At 56.7% G+C, this 22,304-nt stretch overlaps 1 protein-coding gene across 1 annotated transcript; it reads right to left on the bottom strand.

Moving 5' to 3' along the window:
• Positions 1–8,830, bottom strand: ANGPTL4 (angiopoietin like 4). The gene is made up of 7 exons (XM_071451827.1): positions 8,254–8,830; positions 7,880–7,990; positions 7,267–7,393; positions 2,832–2,945; positions 2,652–2,747; positions 2,074–2,349; positions 1–1,533 (listed from the first exon to the last, which is right to left on the bottom strand). Exons 1-7 carry the CDS (start codon positions 8,767–8,769, stop codon positions 1,352–1,354), a joined length of 1,422 nt encoding a protein of 473 aa, XP_071307928.1. The 5' UTR covers positions 8,770–8,830; the 3' UTR covers positions 1–1,351.
• Between the last annotated feature and the right edge of the window lie 13,474 nt (positions 8,831–22,304).

The raw sequence follows: 22,304 nt of genomic DNA, 5'->3' as shown, positions 1-22,304 counted from the left end.
ACACTTAAAGGCTTGTTTTTATTAAAAGACATCTTCAGAAAAGATATTTTAGTACAAAAAATGTTTAAAATACACAAACTACACTTGCTTTCCTTTCCAGCATTGACATTTATAAATTACACCACATTGTTATTAACACTGCATTTAAATATCAAAACAAATTGAAACAGAGAATTCATCAACGAGTCCAACATCCTACAAACAACTATGTACAGTATTTAGCAGCTAGGAGCTCTAGCACAGTAGTCAATATGACTTCAATAGGGCAGGATGCTTGGGAAGCCCCAAGACTGTAGCTTGGCCTGTAAGTTTTCAGGGACCTGTTTTGGCCACCTCTCCCCAGACACCCACCCCAAAGGCAGAGGTGATGCCATACATCATGGTACACACCTAATGAAGTGTGGCTTCTTGCAGAGAAACCCTGCTGGCCCCTGGCTTTGTAGTACTGGGGACACAGATGCAGGACAGGTCCAGTCACTCTGTGAACTGTGAGGTGTCTGGTGGAGGCAGGCAGCCCCTACTTCTGGGGCGCTGACAGTGACAGCAAGGCTGGTGCCACCCAGGGACAGTCACTGCTTTGGGTCTGTGCTGTCCCACTGCTTGTCCTACCCACCCCCAGCAGCACTGGCAGGCAGAGCTCGCCAGGACCTGGCCCCTCAGGCAACCAGCTGCAGGATCTCACCCAACAACCTTAGAGCTGGAAGCAGTTTTCCCAGCTCCCAGCAAATTCCAGCACAGCCAGAAATACAGGTCTTCAAAGGGAAGGCAAGTGAGCCTGAGGTCCCCCCTTCTGCACAGGTCACTCTCAGCTTTCCCACCAAGCCCTGCACCTCAGGGGGCAGGGGCTGCACAGATGGAGCTGCCTGAGGCTCACTGCCCCCAGCCCCTGCACAGGAGGCTCCAGGGGCTCTCACAGGGGGTACCTGGGACATCATTTGGCAACAACAGTGAAAGACAGGACATATAGCAAGACTCCATACCCAGTGCTGTGGTCCAGAGCAGTGAGACACTTCCTGTGCCCCTCCTGCCCCAGGCCCAGCTCATCAACACAGTACAGAAATGTTAAGACAGGATAGAAAGCACCGGACAATTTCAACTTCTGCAGCAGCACATGGCAGGTCAGAAAACCCTTGTGCATGCTCTGGAGGTGGATCTCCCTCCTGGGACTCCTCTTCAGGTTTGGGAACTCCCATCCAGAGGTTCTGGCAACGTGGAGCTGTTTTACTTTTAGTGAGGAGCAGTGTTGTGCCTCTAAAGGGCTTCTAACCTAGGAAGGGGAGGTTGTTTTCTGTAAACACCGAGTGATGGAGCTCAGGTCCATGCTCCACAGAGAAAGTCTCAAGTAGAAACTTTAGGGCTCCGCTTCCAGTGCTGCAGGTTGGATTTTCATGATGGTTGACTTCAGGGGGTAGTACCTGCCCTTCCATGTCTTCCAGAAGATGCCCTGCTTGCGCTCGTGCCTCTGCCGCGGGATGGAGCGGAAGTACTTCCCATTGAGGTTGGCATGGCCACAGGTGCTGAACCACCAGCCACCTACAAGGGCAACAAAGGGATAATTTTAACTCCTCGAAATTCCAGACAGAAAAAGCTAGGTTCAATGCAGCTGATGCCCCTATTTCCCCTATTTTTCTAGAGCTTCAGGATCTTAAAAGACTGCCTCATGTACAGCCAAGGAGTCCCATGTACTGGGGAACCTCCCACAGGTCTGACATGACTTCAGGCTGTGTCTGCAAATCCAGGCTGCTGCTCCTTGTGTGCAAAACCCTTCAGCAGCCAGGCTGAGGGGGGCCTCTGCTCTGCTTGAAAAGGTTCCATGCAAAGTGGCAGACAGCAAAGCTGTTACGAGGACAGATGCTTGGGCCAAGACCTGAATCATGAACCCTCCCTCAGCTTCAGCTTCCCTCTTGGTTCCCTGCACAGTTCTTCGCAAAGAAGCAGCTGTCCCAGGGGACAAGACCAGCTCAACAGCAAAGGGGTCTAGTGCAACAGGGTCTGGGTCCCACTGGAGCACTACCAGATAGTGGAGGGCTGAAAGGGAAGTGTACACAGTGGGATAGAAAACCTCAGACTGACCTGAGAGGTGTTTGGCACAGTTTGTGTCAGCTTTAAGGTCATGGTCACGATCCCGAGTGGAGAAGGGCAGCTGCCTGAATTCCCCAATGGCGTTTTCCAGCTCTCCAGACAGAGGCCCCAGCAGGTTGAGTGTGTAGGCTGTGCTCTCACCACCAAGACTGAAGACAAACTGAACCACCTGGGAATTCCCCTCCCAGTCTTCCAGCTCAATCAGGAGGTTGTATTTTCCCTCTTGGACAAGGCGATGTATCTTCTCCAGGCCCAGCCAGAAGTCACCTGAAATAAGATTCATGACTTTGGCTGCAGGGACACAAACATGCCATGAAAAGCAGAGATACGAGCAAGCTCCAGAGACAAACAGGGAAAACCTAGGACACTGCACTGTTTGAATCACTGTCTGGCACCTGCAGGACACATCAGGAAGATCAAGGACCCCTGCTCTGCAAGCACTGTCCCACCCACCCTTCAGTCCACAACTGTGCTCCAGCACAGAGAGCTCCAGAGACCAGCAAGGGGAATCCCTTTTGCTGAGCTTCCCTTATCCCACAGTGAGAACATAGACACCATCATCCACCTACCACGAAGGTCTCCAAAGCCATTCTTGTAGGCATCCCACAGCTGGTCAAAGTCCACAGAGCCATCCATGCGCCTCTGGATCACTGTCCAGCCACCCTCTGTGGGAAGGGAAAACACAGTCACGGGGGGTTGCCATTGACCAGGCCACCCTGCCAAGTGCCCGGGACGCTGCACGGCTTTACCTGCGCTCATGTCACAGTAGACTTTGAAGGGCTGAGATCCTGTGGGCTGTACCTGGAAAATGCCACTGCTCCGCTGCCCAGCCAGGAAGAGCTGGTGGCAACCCTCTGGGAGCCCTGCAGGGGAAGGAAACAGCAACTGAGGAGATGGCCACGAGCCCCACTTCCTCAGCAGGTTGCTCCCACCACAGGCCCAGCACTTGCAGCCCTGGCCATGAGCCCAGCCAGCTGTGCTCAGCATGGCTGCAGCTCTGGACACGTGCTGGGGACAACGACCCCTGACTTCAGCATCTTTAAACACTGTGACCCCACATCTTCCCTTTTATTCAAACAGAGCTCCTTGGGCTTTCATCCAAGGCAGAAGCCAGGCTTTGGGCCAGGCTGGAGTGACCTCAGCTGGAGAGCAGGGCTCCCCATCAAGGAAGGACAGAGGAGTTCCCAGGTCCCTCCACACTCACAGACAGGAGTGGCCCGTCTGGGGTGGGGCAATGCCAGGGCCAAGTATCCCTGTCCCACACGAGGCTGAAGCAGGGTCAAGGGGCCTCAGAGGCAAAGTCCTGACATCAGGAAGGTGGCTGAGCATCCAGCACATGACCTCTTTCTCCCAGCAACTGTGGTGGTGGCAGACAGACATCCTGCTGGGCAGCCTGCCACCAGCAGGCACAGCGCCAGGCTGGGGTGACCCTTTTTCCAAGACACACTGACTGAGGCAAGGAGGGGGGGTGGACTCTGGGAGCCCCAGCTCATTGCAGGAGTGGATTGCCCAGGGTGAAGCCACACCCTTCTTCATCCTCCTCCATCCCCAGGGGCTCCCACTGCTCCTTCTGCCTCACAGGGACTTTGCCCAGAGCTGCCAGCAAAGCACCATTTCAACAGCTCTGACAAAAGGCCATCCAGGAACCACCACTCCCAGCACTTGGGAGAGATGAGGCAGAGGGAACCTGTTACAACACCCGAGTCAAAAGGCCACAGAAGGATGTGCAGGGACTTCAGCCCCAGGCTGCTGCACAGTCAAGGGGCTCTTTGTCAGCAGGGACAGGTGCCCCAGTCACCCCCAGACAAAGGGGCCCTGTTCTCCCCAGGCCAGGGTGGATGGGTTGTAGCTTTGGCTACCCTGGCTCACAGCTGCTGCCGGCATGACCCTGAGACAGACAAGAAACCCCAAGACAAGCCCTGGGCTGTGCTGGGGTGCTGGCTGTGGGGGTCTCCTCACAGTAGCTGCCCCAGGGTCAGGGCTGACACCACTATCCAGAGCAGCAGCAAGGACAAGAGCTTCCTCCAACAGCCAGGGGCTCCCTGGGGGCAGATGGAAGGGGGGAAAAAGGGCCTTTGAACTGCCAAGAGTAAAAGCAGCCCTTGCAGAGCATCACCCCATACCATCCTCACTGGGTGCTGGGGAGTCTTGACACTGCATTGGGGTGAAGAGCAGAGCTCCAGCTGGAGGAAAGGTCAGGGGGGACCCAGGGGACAGAAAAATGACACCTGCCATCACCTTTCACCCATTTCCAACATATTCCTCTCTTTTCCTTCCTCTCTCCCCACAAAATTTCCCCTCCTTGGCAGGGGCAGCCCCTCTCCCACAGCCAGCACATCCCCAGGGCAATGCCAGGGCAGGACTGGTGCCACCATCAGTGCACCACAGGACAAGCTGTGCCGCAGCCCTACCCTAAACCCATGACACAGGGACTGAGGGCATTGTGCATCAAGGATCAAAACCACACAAAGCCCCCCCAAGCAATGCAGGAGGAGCTGAGTGCATCCTGAATATCCCCACTTTCTGGGTGGGGAAGGGCAAAGGCAGGGAAGCAAACCAGGCTCAGAGGAAGGAACACCACAGCCAGAGGCCCCTGCTCACATTGCCACAGCAGGAAGGTGCTGGGCTTGCCAAGCTCCTCACCTCCTCATCTCACTGCATCTCCCAGCGTTGGTGGGATGGCGCCAGGCAGATGTTCGGTAGTCCCAGCATGCACAAGTCAACTCCATCCCTGCCTGTTTCTCATTTCTGGGCTCTGGCTGCACTCAATCCCTGTTCCCCTGGTGCCACAGGGACTCTCCAGCAGCTGAACAAGATGCAGCTGCTTGAACAGCCTCTGCTCAATCTTTTTGTTTGAGGAACATGCTTGTTACTTCCAGTTCACGTTGCACATCCAAACGGCACCAGCAGAACAAGCCCTCCTGGCTGCTCCTGTGTTTCCATTTCCCTCCCCCTTTATTTAGCCAAGCAACACAACAAGGCTGGATCTGCCTTAGGCTCCGTGTTCACCCAACAGGATTTCCAGCCATGACACAAGGGAGGTCACTAACCTGGTATAAACACCACCCTCAGGGACGGCAGGGCATGCCTAGAGCTGCCTGCATTGCCTCCCCCTCTCCCGCCCCAACCCAGCCCCATTATTTTGGAGTCTCAGCGCCACCAGGAGAGCGTGAGCAGGGCTCCACCTTTCCCCTACTCGGCTGGCTGCCAGCAAGCACAGGCTCTGCCCAAAGACGTGATCCTCTTTCTGCAAGCTATTAAACCTCTCACTCTCCAGGCAGCTTTGAGCCTTCAACTTTCACATGCTTGGCCCTATGCCAGTTCTGCTCTGAAAAAACTTGTGTTCACTGGATGCAAATAAAAGGGTCTTTCTGCAAGGGCTGCTGGTGGAGTTCATCGCTGCTCCCCAGGGCCGCGCCGGCACCGGGCTCTGCCCGACCATGGCCGGGAGCCGCCGGCGCGGCCTCACCAGCTCTGCCCGGCTCTGAAAGCGGCCACAGGTCCCCCGGGCACAGGGCCAGCCTGCCTGCTTTGAGACTTGCCAGAAAAGGCACAGCCTCGCCAGCTCTGCCCGGCTCTGACAGCAGCCACAGGGCCCCCTGGGCAGAGGGCACAGGGCCAGCCTGTGTGCTTTAAGATTTGCCAGAAAACTCACTTGACTTGATAATGAAAGGAAGCCAATTTGTTTTCTGTCAGTGATACCAACATCAGGGATTAGGCAAGGAAAGGGGAAGCTCACAGCTGGTGGGACAGAATTGGCGTGTCCTGGGTCTTTCCATCAGGGACAGAGCGGCACTGGAAGGTGCTGAGCTCACACAGCATCCGTGGGGGCTGTAGCTCCTGCTGCCTTCCACTATGCATCACAAACATTTCTGTAGCCAGTATCAGCCAGAATGTCCTACATCTGCATCAGCAAGTAGCAAAGGTCCCAGCCCTTCTCCCAGCATAACCCAAGAGTGGAATCAAGGGTTATACTAGATAACCTCTAAAGGTCCCTTCCCACCCAAACTATTCTATGACACACACTACTGCAGGCAAGTCACAAAGCAGAGCTTGGAAAAAAACAGGAGAGAGAAGTTCTGAGAGAGTTTTCTGGCTCAGAAGTGCTGCTCTGAGTAAGGCTGACCCTGCACAGCCCCACTGAACTGCACCCTGGAAGAGTTTGAAGCCCCACATTCCACTTCTCTTCTTGTCCATGTGGACAAGCCTTTTGTTCTGCCCAACCAGCTTTCAGACACACCAGTGACAGCTCCAGGCTCTGCAGACAAGTTATCATGTGTTTTCCCATAACCATCCCTGCTAGGCCAGGCCCTGAGCAGGAATTCCTCATGCCTCCTCATCCTGCCTGGCTCCTGTGAAGATCCCTAGACAGCAGCACAGGCAGAGGCAGCCCTGTGGTCCGGCTGACACAGCATGACAGCAGCTGCTCCTGGCCAGCAACCCCTGCAGGGACATCAGCTCCTGTCTGCAGGAAGGCTGCAGGACATGGCACAGCTGGGGACACCTGCTCTGCTGCCCTCTGCTCTGCAGGAGCCCCTCCAGTCCTGCTGCCAGGGCAGAAGATGCTCCAGGCAGAGCCAGGAGCTGCAGATGGCAGCATCCGCTCTCCTGCTCCAACGCACATTTCCCAGCGCTGTGAGCACCCACTGCAACTCAGCACCTTCAGCCAGGGAGAGTACAAGCTGAGACACTTGTGCTTCATACAGGAGCTCTGAATATGAGCCAAGGGGGAGAGAGAGATACACAAGCACACAGCTCTGCTCTCAGGCCAGGCCTCCCTAAACCCTACCCTCCTCCCACAGACAGCAAAGACACTTCACTGCCTGGTGTGAACAAGAGTTAACTGAGAAGAGCTGAGACCCTTCCCTCCTCACCCCACACCTGCCAGTCCTTTTTGACAAATACCTGGTCTCAGGCTTTGTCTGCTTCCCACTGCATGCCTAACAACAGGCAGCAAAAAGCCTCTTTAATCCTTAAATTCCTGCTGGACTAACACTGGCCCAGAAGACAAGGATTCTGCCTGTGCTCCAGATCCCCTCACTCTGGCCATATTCCCAAGCTCCAGCTTTTCAAGCAAATCTCACATCCTGCTCAGGACAAATGAACCTTTTGTTTCCAAAAGCTTGCACCTGCTACAGGTTTGCTCTGGCATGGACAAGCAGGGCAGCACAAGCAGATACTCACTCTGTGTCTGCAGGGGCTCCCCACTGCCATTCTGACTCTGGTTGGTGAGGTTGAGGCTCTTCTTCAGGTTTATCTTCCACTTTGGAGGCTGTGTTTTGTTGTGGTGTAGGGGAATTAGTAGATTGACCTAAAAAAAAAATGCACAAGTCAGAAAGGTTTTATCTCAGCTTGTTTCCCATTCCATTACTCAGGGGAGCAGATCAGCCACACACCAGCCACCTCCCGTGGCCAGAGCTGTGGCTAAACTTGCCTAGAAACCTCGAGGAACAGGAGATACCCAGTCCTGGCAAAGCCAGAAGCAATTGTGGTTTTTCACACCCATGCTAGCTAGTTTATTCTGCAGATGAATGCAAAGGCAGAGCCCAGGGAGGCTATTCCCACCCACCAGTTCCTGCTATTGCTCCATACAAACTCTCTGCAAGCATGCAGGCTGCTGCCCTCACACACTGATGATCCCCTGCAGCACGGGGACCAGAGCCCTGGCCCCTTTGGAGTCCCCAAGGCCAGGGAGCACCAGCACAGCCACCAGAACTGGCACGGCAGGGGTGTCACACCAGGGTACCCACAGCATGCAGGGCCAGGCTGGGGGCTGCAGCACAGGGCAGGGGCTCACCTTGCTCTGCAGGCTTTTAATCTGCAGGTTCTGCTTGTCCAGCTTGTACTGCTGCTGCTTGATTTTCTGCAGAAGCTCCTCGATACGCAGGTTCTGAGCATCCATCAGGGACTGCGGGGGAAGAGCCAGGTGAGCCCCATCGCTCCAGGGAGCTCTGGCTGGGCGAGACCCCCGGGAGGGCGCTCCCGGTGCCCCCAGACCCCTCTGCTCTCCTGACGCTGTCCCGGGACAGTCAGGTCTTTCCCACAGTCGTTCCCGGTGTTCTCTAGCGGGTCTGGGGTGTGTCCCCCCACCAACGTTCCCCGCTGGTGCCGGTGCAGGGCCCTGTCGAGTCCTCTCCACCCGGCTCCCCCCGAAGTGCCCCCCGCGCTCACCTGCAGCGCCCCCAGGTCCCGAGCGCTCTGGTTCCCGGCCGGCCGCGCCTGCAGCGCCAGACGGACCCGGCCCTCCAGCCGCTCCAGCCGGCCCTGGATCGCGTCCTTGTCAGCCGCCACCTCCTCCAGCCGCTGCCGCAGCGCCTCGGAGAGGTTGAGCAGCTGCCGGCCGCGGCCCTCCAGCTCCCGCACGCTGCCCCACAGCCGCTCGCCGCGCTCCTGCGCCTCCCGCGCCTGCCGCAGCAGCCGCCCCAGGGAGCTGTTGTGGGCGCTCAGCCGCCCGCCCAGCTCCCGCAGCTGGCCCTTGGTGCGCTCCACGTGCTCCTTCAGGCCGTGCCCCAGCTGCAGCAGCCCGTGGGCCAGCACGTTCACCTCGTCCCAGGAGGCGAACTGCGCCCGCCGCTCCCGCCCGGCTCCCGCCGCCGCCCGCCGCTCGGGCCCGGCTCCCGGTGCGGGCGCGGGGGCCGCGGCCAGCCCCGCCACGCACAGCAGCAGCGCCGCGCCGCCGAGCTGCATCGTGCCCGCTCCGCTCCCCGTGCCGCCGCCGCCGCCCTGCTTTTATGCCCCCGTGGCGGGGAGGGCCCCGCACCGGCCCCTCCCCGCCCACCCGGCCCCGCCGCTTTGTTCGCCCTCCCCGGCGGCCACGGCTCAGGCCTCGTATCCGCTGCCTGCTCCCGGTCTTGTCCGCCCTCACCCCGGGCAGCCTCGGTCCCTGTCGCTGAGCCCTGCCTGCCCCAGTCCTCATCTCTGCTCCCATCCTTCTCTCCGTCTCCATTCCTGTCCTTGTCCTCGTCTCCATCCCTGTCCCCATTCCCCTCCTCATGCCCTGCCCATTCCCATTTCTGTCCTCATTCCCATCTGCTTTCCTATCCCTAGGGGTCCCCGTTCCAATCCCTACCCTATGCCTGTCCCCATGCCTATCCCTATCCCATCCCTGCTGACTGTCCTGCCCCTCATCCTGCCCTGGGGCCCCTGATCTGCACCCTGCCCTGATACCTGGTCCCCCCCTCCCGTGGATGCGCCCGTGTCACCCTCCGAGGCCGCGCCCCTCCGGGCCGCGCTGTGGCACAGAGGGACCCTGTGGCCCAGAGCTCTGCTGGGGGACCCTGTGGCACAGAGGGACCCTGTGGCCCAGAGCTCTGCTGGGGACCCTGTGGCACAGGTGGGTGCTGTCAGTACTGGGGAGGGGTCAGCTCCTCTGTACACCTGAGGGAAGCAGAATGTTCACTCCTCTTAACGTTCCTGGTCTCCAAGAGCAACAAGGATTAATAGATCCATCTCTCACTACCCTCCCCCCACAGGTTTCGATCACCCCCTGTGAAAAATGCGCATCTTATTGTGTTTGTCAATGTCTTGGTTTCTGGTTCTTCCTTCTTGTTCTGCCTTTTTCTGCTGGCTTAAAGGGATTTTCAATTCTCTGTGTTTTCCCTCCGTGAAGGAATTCACACACCGCGATGGAGCTGCTGTCGGCTCTGCTCGGATTGGAGCAGATGGAGCCCTTCTGCTCCCTCCCCACGGGGCGCTTCCTCCTGCTGCCCCAGCGCTCCATCCCTGCTCTGCACCGCGCAGCCTCGAGCAGGGAGCTGCCTCTCCTCCCGCTCTGGATTTTGGAGCCAAATCCGTGCTTCCCCTCGCTCCCGGGTCTGGCCGATGTGAGCCCCCAGGCCCGGGGCTGCAGCCCCCCGGTTCCTGGACCGAGCTCCTCCACTCCAGCCCTCGGCACTTCTGCTTCCATCCCAGCGCTGCTGCTCAGAGCCCTGAGCTCAGGCACGGCCCCGGGGAAAGGCTTTTCATCTTGGCCGAACATGCCTGGCAGGAGGATTTCTCTTTCCAGGAGTCCCCACGCCGTTTCCAAGTATTTCCCAGGCTGATACTGTCCGAAGGGTGAGTGAGAGGCTTCAGAGAATGCACTCAGCAGCAACGGCTCAGGGTGGATTCACAGAGGTTAAAGAGGACTTTCAGAAGTTCCAGCAGGCACACACTCCAGAGAGTCCCAAGCCCCCTCCCCAGCCACTGTTTTCACATTTATTTCATGGTCAGAAGGAATTTTTCAAGTGAGGAAAGAGGGGAAAAACCCCAGGTATGAAACACTGCAGGAGAAAAAGAAGCAATAAAAATGTGAACAACTTCTTTCAAAATCTTTGTGCTTTGGGGCTGTCCCTTTGTGCTCTCCCTGGCACTATTGCTAGAGAGGATCTGGGGACATAGAGGTGGTGGTGGTGGGGAGGGGGCTCCATTGCCCCCCTCCAACAGCCTTCTCTGCTGCGCCTGGGGTCCCTGCAAGGCTCTTTGGGGGCCTCCAGCTGGCCTGTGCCCCCTTGCCCTCAGGTCATGGCCCCCCTGCCAAGGACAGATCTGCCACCATACCCACCACTCCTGAGTGCTGTCAGGGCTGCCAAAAATTCCCAGATGGAATCTGAAAAATGAAAATTCTCCTTTTCAGCTTGTATTGCTGGTTTTTGGCATCCCAGGAGGGAGCGAGCTGGCAGGAGTCATGCCCGTGGAGCCTGGAGCTGGAACACTTGGCACCCCAAGAGCCCTCTGGACTGGAAAACACCAACCCTTGAGTCACTGGGACAAACAGGGAAGCACAGTTTCATGTGTTGGCTGTTGCTGTGGGTTAAGACGTCAGGCGAAATGAATCCTGTGTGAGCTCTGCTCCCTCCCACCATTACCCAACACTGCAGCTTGTCCTGGGAAACCACAGGGTTACTCCGAGTGCTGCAGCAGGCATGTTACCACTGGTTCTTTTCTGCAGTGGCAGCAGAGAGGGAATGTAAGAAGCCAAGGCCTGTTGAGAAGCCACATGATTTATGTGTTTTCCTTTGGCTTTGTTTTCCTATTGCAACTTCTCAAATTTGCCCTGAGAAATACACATTTTTAAGGTACACAGTGCAAAGCCCCCAGGGGCCATGAGCTACCTCAGGCTAGGAATGACCACAGGCTGATGGGAAGGTGCTCTCCACAGAGCCAGGTGCTCTTGAGTTTAAGTGGAGCTTACAAGGGCCTGGCCAGCAGAGTGTGAGCTCCTGGGGCATTTCTCCATGCCCTGCTCTGTACTCTGTGGGAAAGGGCTGTGGTCAAAATCTCTGTAGGGTTCCAACTGCCCAGCTTGGCTTGGGGTCAGGGAAGGATTGAGGTTTGGTCCCAGGGGATGAAGGACTCTGTCCCCCCTCTGTCCCACAACCTCCTCTGTGCAGGTCCTCAGGAGGGACCCCATGAGGGCACTGCCCCAGCCCAGTGCCTTGGGACCCGGAGCAGCACAGGGACCAGCAGGGCACAGCAATGGCTCTCAGGGCTCTCTGTGGGTGTCTGGGTCAGCCCTTGGGCAGGGAACAGCAGAGTCCAGAGGAGGTTGTTTTCTGTGGAGATTCTCTCAGGAACCAAGGGATGCTCCCAATCCCATCCTCCAATCCCTATCCTTAGTCCTATCACTATATCCATCCCTATCCCTTCTTCCATGCAGTCCCACCAGCTCAGACATGCAGGAAAGGCAGCATCACCAGCACACTTCACAAGTAGCTCCTTCAAACAGCCCCCACATACGTGGTGGAACCCCCCATCCCCATCCCATCCCATGCACATCAGGCTGGGAGCAGTGGGCTGTGGGCAGTGTCTTTGTTCTCTGCCTTTCCCCACCCCGCTCCTTCCCAGGCTGACCTGGCAGGTCACTGTGTGAAAGTTCAGCCTGGTCTGAGCTCACACAAATTCCTGCAGCTGCTCAGCCCCAAATCTCATCACCAGGAGGGAGGGCTGGATGATTTACAGGAAGGTTGCTCACAGCGCTGCTTTGTTGTTAGAAATTGCAGACGTAAGGGAGACTCCAGAGAAAGGGAGTAGGATGTGTGAAATACATCATCACAGCTTCAAGGATAAATTTAGGTTTTCCAGAGGAACCTAATTCTGATTCAGCAGAGGACGGGAAAAATCCAGCACGGATTTCCTACTGGCCCCCCCCTGGGCACAGCAGCACGTCTCACCCAGACAGGCACTGGCAGCATTCCCGGGCAGAGGGGTTACCCCATCTCCCTCAGTCTCTGCTCACACCTGGTCCTGCAAGGATTCATCCACTGCCACCCCGGTCTGGCCCAGCTTGCTAAACCCCCACCCCCAAGGTCACCTATTCCCCCTCTTCCCAAGCAAGTTTGCTGCCTCAAGCTTTGTCACTCTCCACTGTGGAGTACAGTGCTGGTTGTACCTCAACCTTCACTGCCCCGAGGGGAGGGCAGGGTGGCACAGCCTGCCAGAGCACAGCCTCATCTTTTCCCAGGGCTGGGAGCACCCCCTCACCCTGTCAGAGGACACCCAAAACTTCTGCTCTTGGCTGCTTCTTGAGCAGAGGTGAATTTCCAAGCAGGGTCAGTCAGAAAGACGGAAAATTTGCCACAGCCATCCATCCCAGTGAGAAGCATCTCCATGGGGAGCTCAGCCATGTCCTGGGCTCCAGCGCCACCCTGTCTCCCCTGGCTTTCCCTGCCCGCACAGGGAAGCCCTGGGTAAACCCTGGCAGCCCAGGTGAGGCAAGATGTTGTTACCCAGGTTGCTGTATCTTCAGAGGTTACAGAGGATGGGTGAGGGTTGCAGCCACACTGGGGTTCCTCTCACCTGGGGAAGGTCCTGGGGCCCATTAGCCCAGAGCAGGGAGACCCATTTTCATGTTTGAAAAGCTGACATAAAAGGCCAGCAATGCTCTCATTCCAAGCAGTCTCCTTATTTTCCTGGCGAGCCTGGATGAATGTTATGCAAGGCTTCACTCCCCTTTATTCTTCCTGCCATCCTGGGCTCTGTGGGGAGCACTGGGGTTACTGTGTAGAAGGTCACACATGCCAGAAGGCAGGAAACCAGAGGGCTTGGGGTAACGTGGGAGGCTTTGCAGCCAGGGAAATCTGACCCTTATTTTTTACAGTCATCTCTTGGTTTAACCAACATGCATTTCACATTAGGGGCTCTGGCTGGCTGATCTTGCAGCTGAGGGCTCGGAGAGCTCCAGGTTCCTGGGGATGAGGCTGCCCCAGGTTCCTGGGCATGAAGTTGCCCCTTGACATACTCAATCTGCTCACAGGCCCATGTGGGAAGGGCTGGACCACAAGGACCAGGACTGGGCTCTGCTCTCCTTGTGTGACAATGGTGGCTTCTATTTTATCAGCAGCCTTTGGCCAGTGACAGAAAATGGATTGGGTAGAGCCTTTGGTGGGCATGAGGATGACAGGGGATTTCTCCTGTATTTTCTGAACATCCTTTCATTTCATTTTCATAGTTTCTGAAAGGAGATGCCCAGAGCCACTGGAAGGAGAGAGCTGCTGTGGCAAGTACAAGCAAAGCCCACAGAGTTTATCCACAGCCCTGTTGTCACTCCTGGCCACCCATCTCCTCCTCTGTGATGGGGACAGAGGCAGCTCTGGCACTGCTTGGCATTTATCAGGCAGCATCTGCTGGTGGCCGTGACCCCTGTGTGCTCTGGCACAGCCCCTCCCAGGCTGCGTCTCCTGACGCAACACAAACGCTTTTTTTGGCTGCACTGTGTGAACACCCGCCAGGTCACTTCTGCTGCCCAGGAAAGGCTTCAGCTGTCCCAGCACATCCAGGATGGGTGTCCACGAGAACCCCTGGGGATGTTCCCTCCTGTCCAACACTGTGCTGGGATGGGAAAGAGCTCTGTGGCCTCCTCACCCACAGCCAGCAGCAGCCACATCCACAAGGGCTCTGCTAGAGCTCTCCCTGTCCCCATGGGGCCACAGCTGCTTTTCCTGCTGGGAAGAGACTTGCAGGAAAGTGCAGCAGAGCTTTATACGGGAGGATGACAGGGGGCATGTTCCTCATGCAGCAGCAATGAGAGAAGCACACACATTTTGAGGTACCGTCCTGAAAACCCCAGCTGGGGATCAAACCTCTTCCCACTCGTGTCCCTGCCTGGTTTGTGGCTGTGGCACGGTGGTGCTCGGGTTCCTGGGCTGGCTCTGCAGGGCCGTGCCTGCAGGGACCGGTGATGTGTCCCCACCCCCGCCAGCTGCATCCAGCTGCGTGCTCAGCTCCCTGACAGCCTGTCCGGGAACAGCAGCCTCGGGCTGCGGCTGGGAACTTGGGCTATTTCCTGCTGTAAAAGTAAAGGGAAGGATCTGCAAAATGGGGACCAAAAAAAGTGATGAAAACGAGGCTTGTCTGTTGCATGCATTTTCCAAAGGGAAATATATCTTAACCTTTAGTCAAGATTTTCCTGCATTTTCATGCTCAGATTCTGGATTTTTCTAGATATTTACACCCTACCTCACAGCACATAAAGGCATTAGGAGGAGAAAAAACCTGTGAAAACTTGAAAAGAAACAGATGAAAATGCCCCAAAGCATCAAGAACCCCAGCAGCCCCTTTCCCACCCCCCTCACTGGTGAAACACTGACAGTGCCTGGGGAAGCTCCAGATCCCCAGCAGGGCTGGGAGAGAAGAGCCGGCCCCATTTCCAGCCCTGGCTCTTTCCCTGCTCTGACAGGGACTTTGGCTGATTCTTGGATCCTAAACCGAGTGTTTTGCTGCCCACAGGGCGTCTCTGAGCTCTCCCCAGAACAGCAGCACTGTCCCTGCTGCAGGGTTTGGCTTCCCAAGAGGGGCTGCCCAGCACCCAGTACTCACAGGTACTTCCCCCGAGGCATCCCACAGCCAGAATCCATCCCCAGCACTGAGATCCATCCCCTGGGGCATCCTACACACAGAACCAACCACCCCAGCACACAGCACCCACAGACACTGCCTGGGGCATCCCACACTTGGAACCCAGTACCCAGCACTCACCAGAACCTCTGCAGAGGCATCCTACCCCCAGCTTTCCTCATCCTCAGGTCAGAGAGGAGCATATGCCATGCAGTGGTTCTGCTGGGACAGGGCAGGGACAGGGCAGCATCTGTTTAGTTTGAGTTTCTTAAAAAAACAAAGGCTGTGTGGTTTCTAACTGGCAGACCGGTGTTTCCATTGCCAGGACTTTGCTCAGCACTGTAAGAATCCTGATGCAGGTCCAAGTCTGTGCCTGAGCTTTGAGCTTGGATGCTGTTGTTGAACCACCTCACTCGTCCAGAGCTGAGCACGTGTCCTTGGGAGGTGCTCAGGTTTGACATCTGGTGATCCTCCATGCAAGAAAATTCAAATACCTAGAGAAAAATGTCCTGGTTGACAGGAATGCAGCTACACACTCAGGGGGCCTGGAAACTGTTTCCCCATTGCAAAGTGCAGAGAAAAGGCAAATTCTGAGTCCAAGAAAACCCTCCCATCATAAAAAAGGAGTCCAAAATATGGAGTTTCCTGTCAGTCAGAGTGGCTGAGGTTGCCATGATGATGAGCTGGCAGTGATCACCTGAGAGCATGGAGCATCCTGGCTCCTCCATTCCAGCTGGAAAATGGGATTTGTGTTGTGGAGTGTCACTTTTAATGGTGGTTTTGTGGTACCCTCTTGCTAAATGGACATTTCCAAACCCACCAGATCTGTGCCCTTGACTGGGCTGAAACTCTCTTGGGAGAAACTCTCTAGGGAGAGAAAGGTCAGGGTGCAGAGGGCTGGTCCCAGGCTCCCCAGTGCCCTTGCCCATGAGGTGTGAGTGGCCCCAGGGAAGGGAAGTCCCCCCGGATGCCTTTCCATGCATTTCTGACTTTCATCAGGAGTCCCCCTGGACCAACCAGAGAAAGCCCACCAGCAGTTTCTGGTATAGGTTCCTTCTCCTGGTGTGAGGCTCCCCAGGAACATCCTGTCACCAGCCTCCCCCAGGACCCTGCAGGAAATGTGGATATCAACAGGAGAGTGCTACAGCAGCAAGGCTGGACCTTCTGTGGCTCAGGGCTGCCTTCAGCACCCTCGAGCTGGGGCAGTTTGTGAGTTGTGCCAGCAGCTGTGGCTCAGCCCTCACAGCTGGAGCTGGGCTGGAGGAGCCCCAGCCTCACCTGGGTGCAGATCCCAGGTGTCCCTGGTGACACAGGCAGGGCTGGGAGCTGCTGGCACTCGCTGCTCTCCATTCCATGGGTCTCACAGGGTGCTGATGACTTTCTGGGGAAGAGCCTCAGCACAGCCTCAGGGCTTTGGTGAAACCCAGCTGTGCAGCCAGTCCAGGCAGTGCTCCTCTGCACAACCACATCCTGTAGATGTTTGCATCTCCCACTCAGAGCTCCTTGGGATGATTTTGTGGGACATCAGCAGGACCAGGTAGGAGGGACACTGTCCTCCTGGCTTCTTCCCCAGGATGGTTTCTTCCTCTCTCCCAAACCTTTCTAACACCCTAAGCTGGTGTGAGGGATGGAACTCTGCCTGGCTCTGCATCTTCTTTATCCTTGGACTTCAGGACATTTAGCAAAAATAGCTGTCAGAAAGGGGAAAGTGACCTTTGCCATTTGAATAACTGTTTGCTGTGTCAGCACAGGCACAGAGTGTTTGGGGGTTTTTTGCAAAGTTCCAGCAGCTCTGAGCCAGGGCCGGGACATTTTTGCCTCTCTGTTTGGCAGCCATGAATAACACCGGGAATGTGGCCTCATAATCCCTGCTCAGGGAGACACCTGGGAGAGGAGGTGCCTTCCAGGGAATGTGAGTGCTGGCTGTAGGATTCCCTGGGTGTCTCCATGCCAGAAATGCTCCCCTGACTTGTTGACCCACCATGGAATGGGAGAGGATAGAATGGGATGGAAGGAATGGAAGGGGTAATCTTCAGGGGGGGATGGGAAAACTAAGGCTGCAGACATGGAATGGGAAAGGCTGCAGGAATGGGAATGGGCTCAGGAATGCCACAGGGTGTTTGGGATTTACTACCAAATCCTCACCCCATGATAGTCTTTTGAACACACAAAACCAAAAGCTGAAAACCCGTCCCACTGCCTTCTTGGTTCAGTCCAAGGGCTCAATCTCCTCTGCCATGGGGGCACCCAGTGGGTCTCCTGGGGAGCTGGGAGCCCATCTGGGGGCCCAGAGAGCCAAGGCCAAGGCAGCTGAGCTGGATCCCCGGGTTGGGGGCCCTGAGTACCCTCAGAGTGCTGCAGCTGAGGGCCCCAGACCAGGGAGCTGAGAGTTGCCCGCAAGTGACCGGGCCCACACCTGCCCCTGTGGCCTTTCTGCCTGGCTTGGAAACCCAGCCCAGAGAGTGAAATTAGAACCAATTAAACATTAAGCTTGGCTCAGGCTCAAATCAAACTTTCTACCAATTTTAGCTGCTTGTTGCTCTGGAGACAGCATGCACTGGAATTCAAGTGACGCAACGCAGAGGGGATTTCTGCTCGCGTGGGGCTCGGGGCCAGGAATAGACATGAGGGCTCCCAGTGGCTGGAGCAGAGCAAGCTGAGGTTGGAACCAAAGCACAGAGAGGGCAGGACCTGCAGCACCTGATGTCTCGTTTGAAAATTTGCATCTTTCTGCTTTTAGATTCATTCTTGCTCAATTAATTCTTATCCTCTTCCAGAGACAAAAAGGAGCTTTAGAATCAAGGAGAGAAACAAGACATTGATTAAATCCTCCAGCAAAGACCCTTCTGACCCCCCAGTGAAGGAGGGATGCCCAGGGTCCCACAAAGCCTCTGATGCAGTGTGGGGGTGGGCTGGGTTTGATGGCCAGGCTGTCACCCTGGCAGTGCCTGGAGAGCTTCCACAGCCACCTTGGCCACCTCGAGCACGGACTGATGGGCAGCACAGCTTGGCCCAAAGCAAACAAGGCTGAGGTCAGGAGCAAGGACAGCGGATGGCAGCGCTGCTGAGCGGTGGCACCACCCACCAGCCGCCCCTGACAGGGTGATCCAGGGGCCATGGGGCCCTTGGCAGCACCAGTGGGTGCCAGCTGGCAGCAGCCCTGCAGCAAACCCATCACCACCTTTACTGTGCGTGGCAAAGAAGGAAACCAGCCCTCTAAAGGCATTTCCCATCTGTGGAGTGTAGGCAGGATGAGACCAGGTGATGTCACAGGGGCTCTCTCACAGTCCTGCACACTGTCCCCAGCTGATCTCCAGGTAACACAGTCCTGGCAGCCTCAGAGAGACCCTGTCCCAGTGCCGTGCTGTGGCGCTAAACCCTGCTGGGTGGACAGCAAGTGACCAAGTGAGCCACCAGGCCATCTGTCACCTGAGGGATACCACAGCCAAAAAGAAATTAAGCCCCCAGTTACCCACTACAGCAGCACTTTAATGCAGAGAAATGGGAGATTTCAGGTTCTGCAAGGCCCATGAACAGTGACACTCTACTCTCTGATTTCACTTGGAAGGGACTTGGAGAAGGCAAGATGCCATTGTGATGGGCAGTGATCTAAGAGCCAGGGACAGCTAGTGGGCTTGGGGCAGATGGGGCACAGCTGCTCACCCCAAACCACACCTTTGAGTGCCCTGTGTGGAGATGGGCATGAGCAGCCACGTGGGACTGAGCTGTGTCCTTGCCCGTGGCACCAAGGGGGTCACCCTGCTGTGCACTGGGTGCCTTGGGTCTCAGACATGGCTGCAGCACTTGAGACGGCTGCTGGAGAGGCAACTGCCAGCCCTCATTTGTGTTACCCTGACAATATTCCCCATAACTGACTGAACAAATCATGCAGGGCTGTAAGAGCTCCCTAATTAACACAGTTATTATTAGCAATGTCAGGACAGGTTTGAAAAAGGCAAGTTCAGAGTTCCTGTGCCTGAGAGCAAATCCCAGATGACACTGGTGTCCTCTCTGTCACTTGGGAGTTGTGACTGCATCTGAGCAGTGGGAGCAAGGACATCCGCGATGCCAGATGGGTTGGATGGGCTGCACAGGCACTGGGCCAGGCATGGGAGCTTTGCACAGGATGAGTGGGGTTGTGTTGTTGCCAGTCTCTCCCCATGAGCCAAGAAACTGCTCTTGGCTCATACCCAGGCAAATCCCAAGGGAATTGGGACCTTCATGACCCAGGCAAGGCTCCTGGTGATGCCAGCAGCTGGATGTGGAGGGGGAGCAAGGTGAGAGGGTTCTGCTGGGTGCAGAGAAGTGCTGCCCATCCTGCAGTGCTGCCTCTTCCCCACATCCCAGACTGCCCCAGCTCCTGCCTGGGAGCTGGTGGCTCCAGTGCTCTTTGCTGTATGTAGGGCAGCCCCAGGGTGCCTGCAGCAGCTTGTTCACTGCCAGAGCTCCTGCTGCTCCTGCTCCCCGTGGAGTGCTTGGAGAGGCGCCTAATTCATCCTTTCAGAGCAGAGATAAGATGGATTAAGGCCTGCTGAACGGTTGCCAAAAGAATCGCCATTAGGCCCTGGAGGGCTTAATCTCCATGAGACTAAAAGCAGACAGGCTGCACCCACAGCCAGTCCTGTCTGCCAGGGGATAAACACCCAGTGCAGGATTTCAGGGAAACCTTTGGAGGCTGAAACACATCCCAAAGGGTACACGCTGTCTTGAGTGCCCAAGGCTGGGTGCTGGATCCCACACTTCCCCCAGCTCCTAGGGGAAGTGGCTGAGTGAAGTGCACAGGACTGTGTTGGCCACTGGAGTCTCAGACACCTCTGTGCCTTGACTCTTCCTTTCCATGAGCTTGTCTCCAAGGCTCCTCCATCCTGGCAGTGTTATCTCCTGCAGATTAGCTCCCCAAAGCTGTCCTTGCCTGTGTGCTTCTCAGCTGACTCACTTTTGTTATTTCCTGTCCCTATCTCTGATTTCCTTTGCTGTCCTCACACTACCATTCCCCAAGGTCCAGCTCCTCTCCAGGTATCCCTGACCTCACTGCTGACATGTTCCCCAGCCTCCAGGCTGATTTCAGGGTATAATAATGTCCCTTTCCATGGAGCCAGAGCATGGAGGGGACAGAGTTCCCTCTCTCTTCCCATGGGGACAGACAACCCGAATTTTGCCCCTTGCAGCCTGCCTGGGACACATCCACAGCCCTGTGTGGTCAGCGCTGTGCCCAGCGTGACCATCACAGCTTGGGTAAGGCAGTGCCAGTCTGGTGTCTCATGCTTGCCTGGGAGGAAGTGCTGAGCCTGGCCAGGGGGTCTGGACCTCTCTGGAGAGCCAGACCAAGCAGGGCAGGGTTTGCATTGCAGTCAAATCTTGGTGGTAAGGACGCTGTGCCAGGTGCCAACAACCCCAGGGATCTGACCCCACTGGCTTTACACCACAGCCAACGTGTCTCAGGGCTAGAGACAGGGAGAATGGGCCCCATCAACCACAGCCTGGAGAGATCTCTGCCTATCTGGCCATCCCACAAAGAGGGATCTTGAGTTCATTTTTCTGCCAGACCCTGGAAAGAGGCAAGGCACTGGCAGCATGCCAGGGCAGTGCTTATGACAGCAGCTTTGGGGCTCATCACACCTCCTCCCTGAAAAACACTGACATCCCCAGTGCCATTGTCTCTGGACTTTTGTTGACAGGAGAGGTCTCACAGGCATCCCTCTCTCACCAGCATTGTGTGGGTAACTCTGGCTGCATTAAAGCACAGCCCCTAAAACCTCCAGCCCCAGCCCTGAGCCCTTCCCTCCAGTGCTTCAGGGTTCCCCGAACCCCCAGCTCCTTTCATACAGGTTAGAAACCCTCCAAGTTCACTGCTGTCCCCCCTGCCCTTCCACTGCCATCCTCGGCCCTTCCTCGCCTGTGCCCTCCCCTTGCAGCCTCCCAGGATGGCACCTGCCTGTGCCCATGGAGCAGATGGAGGCTGGGCACAGCTCTCCCCTCTCAGTGGCATGATGCAAGCTGTGCTGGTGGCGGTGACACGCTGTCCCAGCAAACAAACACAGCCCAGCCTGCCGTGCCATTGCAACAGCCCACACAGCCAGGGACAGCCCCGCCGTGTCTGCCACAGCTCAGGCTGGCAGGGGCAGCTCCTCCTGTGCAAACACCATCCCTGCACCCTCAGGGGTGATCTTTGACTGTGCTTTGGCTGCCAAGACCAAGGAAGGACACAAGCAACCTGCATCCTGATCAGTCTCCATTCCTGACAGCGGGATGAGCTCAGCTGGGGTTCTGTGCTGTCCCTGCAGCCTTGCCGGTCTCTGCACCTGCTGTGCCCTGTTTCTCTCTGTCCCATCCTTGCCGGTCTCTGCACCTGCTCTGTCCTGTCTCTCCTCTGCCCCCAGGGCAGAGCAGGGCTGTTGGGGACATGGAGGCCCTCAGCTGATCCCCTAGGGGCCTTTTGGAGCTGCCCCTAAACTCCCTGTGGGCACAGCAGGCACGGGAGAAGGGCCTGAGGCCAACATGAAGCCATGGGGTCCATGGGGTCCATGTGGCCCTGGCTCTGGGACTCTCACAAGTCACGGGAGGAGCCGAGGCACCAGCACGGTTCAGAGCAGGAGCTGAGGGCACCAGCCATCCCCAAGGGTGACACAGGGACTGCCACAGCTGTGGAGCCCAGAGGGAGCCAGCAGTGGCACGGCAGGGTGAGCAGTGATGGGCAGATGGAGGTGAGGGTTGAGCCGTGCTGGGGACACTGGGCCTTCCCCACGCTCTCTTGATGTAATATTTGTGGGAGCAGTGTGTTCCAGCAGTGACATAAACACAGAGAAGCAATAAACTTGTCTTTATCTGCCTGTGGAGCCTTGAGACCGTCTAAATTAGGAAACAAAGGAAAAAACAACAACTCCAAAGGGCTTTTTGCTAGCTGAGCTGAAAATAGAGCAGAAGCCGGGAGGGGGAAGTTCAGCCCAAACAGGGGCATGTGGGAGCTGGGAAAACTCAGCTGGCCCTGGTGCCACCCCCACCCCGGCCCAGAGCCAGTCTCTGCCTGGGAACACACTCAGGCCACTGTCCCTGGCCACAGGGGGTGATGGTGGCCCCGGCAGCACTGCTCCCCAAGAGTGGCAAAGGATGCTCAGCCAGGCTCAGGGTCCAGCATGGTCTGTATGACAACACACTGCCTGTACCTGTGCCCTGCCTTTTGGGCAACCTGCCTGGAGCTATCTCCTCTCTTGGACCCTTCACAGTCCCTCCCTGTCCTGATCCTCCAGCAGGGCAGTGCCCTTGCTGCAGGAGCCACGCTTGTGTCACAGTCCCTTCTGTAAGGCACTGACCTCACCCTAGCTTGGCTCAGTGCTGGCCTCACATGGGCAGAAGCTGATCCCCGATGCTCTGAACCTTGGCCCAGCACTTGGTATCTCCTGGGCATGGAC

This window comes from Agelaius tricolor, unplaced genomic scaffold, assembly GCF_023055355.1.
Source record: "Agelaius tricolor isolate 1412-34295 unplaced genomic scaffold, bAgeTri1.0.p SCAF_33, whole genome shotgun sequence".
Lineage (NCBI taxonomy): Eukaryota > Metazoa > Chordata > Aves > Passeriformes > Icteridae > Agelaius > Agelaius tricolor.
Note: the sequence above shows the minus strand (reverse complement) of the source record. Positions and strands in the feature narration are given on the sequence as shown.

What these genes read in the sequence shown, in the direction of transcription:
- ANGPTL4 (XM_071451827.1), bottom strand. Translation starts at nt 8,769, where the DNA reads ATGCAGCTCGGCGGCGCGGCGCTGCTGCTGTGCGTGGCGGGGCTGGCC. An exon ending in GGGACCTGGGGGCGCTGCAG is followed by an intron (nt 7,991 to 8,253) that starts GTGAGCGCGGGG and finishes CTTCCCCCGCAG; the next exon opens with TCCCTGATGGATGCTCAGAA. An exon ending in TTAAAAGCCTGCAGAGCAAG is followed by an intron (nt 7,394 to 7,879) that starts GTGAGCCCCTGC and finishes TTTTTTTTTTAG; the next exon opens with GTCAATCTACTAATTCCCCT.